The 4841-nt window shown below is 48.6% G+C and overlaps 1 protein-coding gene across 1 annotated transcript in view; it reads right to left on the minus strand.

Annotated features, from left to right (window-relative positions):
• Nucleotides 1–2534: 2534 nt before the first annotated feature.
• The window catches only part of LOC108801163 (meiotic recombination protein DMC1/LIM15 homolog), a 103673-nt gene continuing 101366 nt past the window's right edge, over nt 2535–4841 (minus strand). The window contains exon 8 of the mRNA XM_018573094.1: nt 2535–2646. Coding sequence (XP_018428596.1) covers nt 2535–2646 — 112 coding nt within the window. The remainder of the gene's footprint in view (nt 2647–4841) is intronic.

The raw sequence follows: 4841 nt of genomic DNA on the forward strand, positions 1-4841 counted from the left end.
GAAGGGGCATATCCTGTGTGCGTCTCACTGCCTGGGTAAGGAAGTGGCGCACCTGGAGTGCTTTCCAGAAGGTCATGGGGGGGTTAGAGCGAGTCTGAATTTCTTGGATAGGCAAAAATTCTGCACCGTCACAGAAGTGATACATCCTAAAACCTCCCGATGAAGTTACTTTATTGACTACATTGAGTTTGTTCTCTATGTTTGATTGATTGACTAGTTGGACTATGTTGCCTGGAGTGAGCCCACTATTTACTCCTGTATTCTGTCCTTCTATGTTATTAGTCATGTTTACTTGTTTAATGTTTAATTTTTTGGTTTTTATTTTACCCTCCCCCCATTATCTAGTTTAAAAGCTCCAGTCTTTTAACCATTTTTCCCCCCAGAGATGCTGCACCTTCCCCATTAAGGTGCAGCCCGTCTCGGCTGAAGAGCCGGTAACTGACTGAGAGGTCAGCCCAGTTCTCCAGGAAACCAAAGCCCTCTTTCCGACACCAGTTCCGGAGCCACTTGTTAAGTTCCCTCAACTCGTGCTGTCTGTCCGGAGTGGCTCTTGGCACCGGCAGTATCTCAGAGAATACCACTGTGGAGGTCCTTTCTTTCAGCCTAGCACCTAAGTCTCTGAACTCCTTTTTTAAAGGAGATTTTTACCATTGATGCTGCACAGCCCATCTGAGACTGTCTTTGGTGGGCTGGACTGTCTGAAGGGGTCTCAGGTGGGCTGGTCAGGGCTGCATCCCCCTCCCTCCCAGCTCCTCTTACCTGTACACCATGCCTCCTCTCCCCCTGGACTGACCGGAAGTGACGTCACGTCACTAACAAGTCTGCCTTCAGACGAGCAGCGTCACTGATGGGGTGACGCTGCTCGAGGGCCAAGCCTCCGCCGCTGCTGCGGGGGCCCTACCGCCTTCTCGCCCTTCACCGTCAGCCAATACTCATGTAAGAGTCCCGGGCGGGCCCCGGAGGCTGCCCGGACTCCTTAAATGAGTATCGGCCGTACCCCCCTGACCCTTGGAATGGCGAGGAGGCCATATTGGAGGGGGGAACCAAATTTGATAGCAAATGGCAACCTGCTATCAGAATCCATTTCCCTTGGACAACAAGGGTCTAAAGAATTGAGGAACAGTGTGGATTGTCTATCTGGGGTGTGGGGCACTCACAGGTGACATTCACAATTGATTTTGTCCCTTGAAATGGTGTGGAGGCCGTATTGGAGGGGGGATCCACATTTGATAGCAAATGGCAACCTGCTATCAGAATCCGTTTCCCCTGGGCAACAAGGGTCTGATGAATTGAGGAACAGTATGGATGGTCTATCTGGGTTGTGGGACACACAGAGGTGGCATACACAATTGAGCTTTACCCTTGCAATGGCGTGTAGGCCATATTGGAGGGGGGAACCAAATTGGATAGCAAATGTCAACCTGCTATCAGAATCCGTTTCCCCTGGGCAACAAGGGTCTGATGAATTGAGGAACAGTGAGGATGGTCTATCTGGGATCTGGGGCATGCTTACAATGAGTATTGCTGATTAAGATTATCATTGTTGAATACAATGAGCAGTAAGGATTACGATCGGTTGTATGGTTTAAGATTATCCATGTGGATTAGGATGAGCGGACTATAATGAGTGGATTATGATGAGCGGTGAGGATTATGATGAGCAGTGCGGACTATGATGAGTGAGTTGCGGATGAGAGGTGCGGATTATGATGAGTAACTCGGAGTATGATGAGCGGTGCGGATTATAATGAGCGGATTATGATGAGTAGTGCGGATTATGATGAGCGGTGCAGATTATGATGAGCGGATTATGATATGCAGATTATGATGTGCGGATTATGAGCACTGCGGATTATGATGAGCATATGATGATATGCGGATTATAATGAGTGGTGCCGAAAGAGGATTATGGTAAACGCTGCGGATTATTATAAGCGCTGGGAATTATGATGAGCATTGTGGAATTCACCAGAAAGTGAGAAAACTCTATACATGTGTCTGTGTTAAGTTCTCCTTCACACACATATACAGATAAATAAAAATGTGTATTGTGAATCCTGCGTTTTATCCTCTGGAGAGTAGAAGAGGACATGGAGCAGATCGCAGCCAGCATAAGACTGTGGAGGAATGTGAAGGACAGACGATCTCATCGGGCTGAGTCCAGCGATCACATCGCACACACTGTCATCTCAGACTCTAACTAACTGAAAACCGGAGCTTTGAGAGAGGCGGGATAGAGGCGGGTCTATGTACATTCATATGCAGCTGAAGGAAGGAAAAGCAGTTACGGAAATAGCTGAGCGGCTAGGAGAACAGATATCGACGCGGAACTGAATTCGACACAACACCGGCACTCCTGGGACCGGACCTGGGACGGGAGCTGAAGGATCGGAGTTAGGGAAGCCTGACGAGAGTATGGACGGAAGCGAGGACCGCGACGACAGGAGGGGGAGCGAAGCGGAAGTGGAGAGAGAGAGGGAGATGCACGCAAGAGCCGAGCCGGGACCCGTGGGCCAGGACAGCTGGAGAGAGAGTTAACGAGTGAGAGGATCGTGCGGACGGGACCTGACCTGGCCAGAGAAGAGAACTGGAGGAACGGAGCAGAGGGACTGCAAGATCAGGTCGTATGAAAGAGAGGGGGGGTTCCTGTAACACGATAGTGTAATTTAACCCCAGGGCGGTAGTATAATTTAACCCCAGGGCGGTAGTGTAATTTAATCCCAGGGAGGTAGTGTAATTTAACCCCAGGGCAGTAGTGTAAATTAACCCCAGGGCGGTAGTGTAATTTAAAACCTAGGGCGGTAGTGTAATTTTAACCGCAGGGCAGTAGTGTAATTTAAACCCAGGGCGGTAGTATAATTTTAACCCCAGGGCGGTAGTTTAATTTAAAACCCAGGGCAGTAGTGTAATTTAAACTCCAGGGCAGTAGTGTAATTGTGAAGTAATTAATTCCAGGGCAGGAGTGTAATTGAATTTAATCGCAGGGTAAAGTTTAAATTTAATTATGAGTATAATTGTAAAATAAAAAAGGGGGAATAATGTCTTCCATGAGTGGGTATGCAACCAGGTGCATGTCGTGCGCAATGTATGCCTTTCTTGAACACGCATTCGAGGGGGAATACATTTGTGCTAGATGTGAGCGAGTGGTTTGTTTGGAAACCCAGATTCTAGATCTAAACAGCAAACTGGCAACACTAAGGAGCATAACCAACATGGAAAGGAGTCTGGACCTAACGCACTAGGCTGTGGTGGAGGGTGGTCTAGATGAGGAGGGGTGTTTGGAGGAGCAGGATCCAGAGGTGGGTAACTGGGTTACCGTTCGTAGGAGGTGAAGAGGGAAGACTGCGAGAGAGGTCAGTCCTGAACTGATTCACCCCAACAAATATGCCAGGTTGCAGAATGTTAGGGATAATAGTTCAGGAGGGACACTGCTGGAGCAGGATGCCTCCTCGCAGGGGGAGTGATTACTCCAGCAAGGATGGGAGCAGGATGGAGGGTCAAGAGAGGAAGATCTTGGTGGTTGGAGACTCCATCATCAAGCGGACAGACAGGGTAATCTGTCATCGGGACCGTGAGCGTCGAACAGTGTGCTGCTTACCGGGGGCTCGTGTTCGACACATTGTGGAACGAATTGACAGATTACTAGATGGGGTTGGGAACGAACCCGCTGTCATGGTGCACATCGGCACCAATTACAAAAAAGGAGGAAATTGGAGTGTCCTAAAAAAGGAGTTCGGAGACCTTGATGCTAGGATGAAAAAAAAGGAGTATTCTCTGAGATACTGCGGGTGCCACGAGCCACTCCGGACAGACAGCGCAAGTTGAGGAAACTCAACAAGTGGCTCCGGAGCTGGTGTCGGAATGAGGGCTTTGGTTTCCTGGAGAACTGGGTTGACTTCTCAGTCGGTTACCGGCTCCTCAAAGAGGACTTCAAAATAGTGGGAATAGCGGAAACCTGGCTAGACAGGATTGGGCTTGATTGGGCTACTAATATAGAGGGGTACAACCTGTTCAGGAGGGACAGATGTGGGAGAAGGGGGGGGGGGGGGAGGCATTTATGTTAAAAATAATATCACATAACTGATGTTATGAATATTTTTGAAAAAATATATATCTAGAAATTCACATACGGGACGATATCACGTCAAATAGTGGGGAGGACGTGGAATCCTTATGGCTAGAATTAAATATGGCGGATGCTGGGCGTTTGTTATAAACCGCCAAATATAGGGGAGGGAGAGGAGGCTTACCTACACTTCCAAATAGAAATAGCTGGGAAGCAGGGCAATGTAGTCGTGATGTGCGACTTCAATTATCCGGACATAAATTGGGTTAATGGTACCTCAGGTTCAACAAAGGCGGGACACTTTCTGAACATGTTGAGAGACAATTTCATGGAGCAGATGGTTGAGGTTCCAACTAGGAAAAATGCCATCCTAGATGTAATCATTACTAATAATGCAGAATTAATTGAGGATATTGTAATTGGGGAGACTCTGGGTAATAGTGATCACAATGTGATTACTACAATATTGGATACAGGAAAGGGAAGCGGGCTGGTCGGACAAGAACCCTACATTTTAGAAAGGCTAACTTTGATAAACTGCACCACCTAGTGGGGGACATCAAATGGGAACATTTATTTCCCAAACTGAACTCGGACCAAAAGTGGGAATGTTTTAAGAACCAGTGGCGGAACTACCGCCGGTGCAGCCAATGCTCCGGCACCAGGGCCTCAGCCTGGGGGGCCCAGCACAGTCCCTGTGCATAGATGGTGGGACTTGCCGGCCGCCGGATTGGTATCCAGCCGGCCCCCAGTCTCTGCGCCGGGAGTGTCAGAT

This window comes from Nanorana parkeri, unplaced genomic scaffold (assembly GCF_000935625.1).
Source record: "Nanorana parkeri isolate BGI_ZX_2015 unplaced genomic scaffold, ASM93562v1 scaffold2233, whole genome shotgun sequence".
NCBI lineage: Eukaryota > Metazoa > Chordata > Amphibia > Anura > Dicroglossidae > Nanorana > Nanorana parkeri.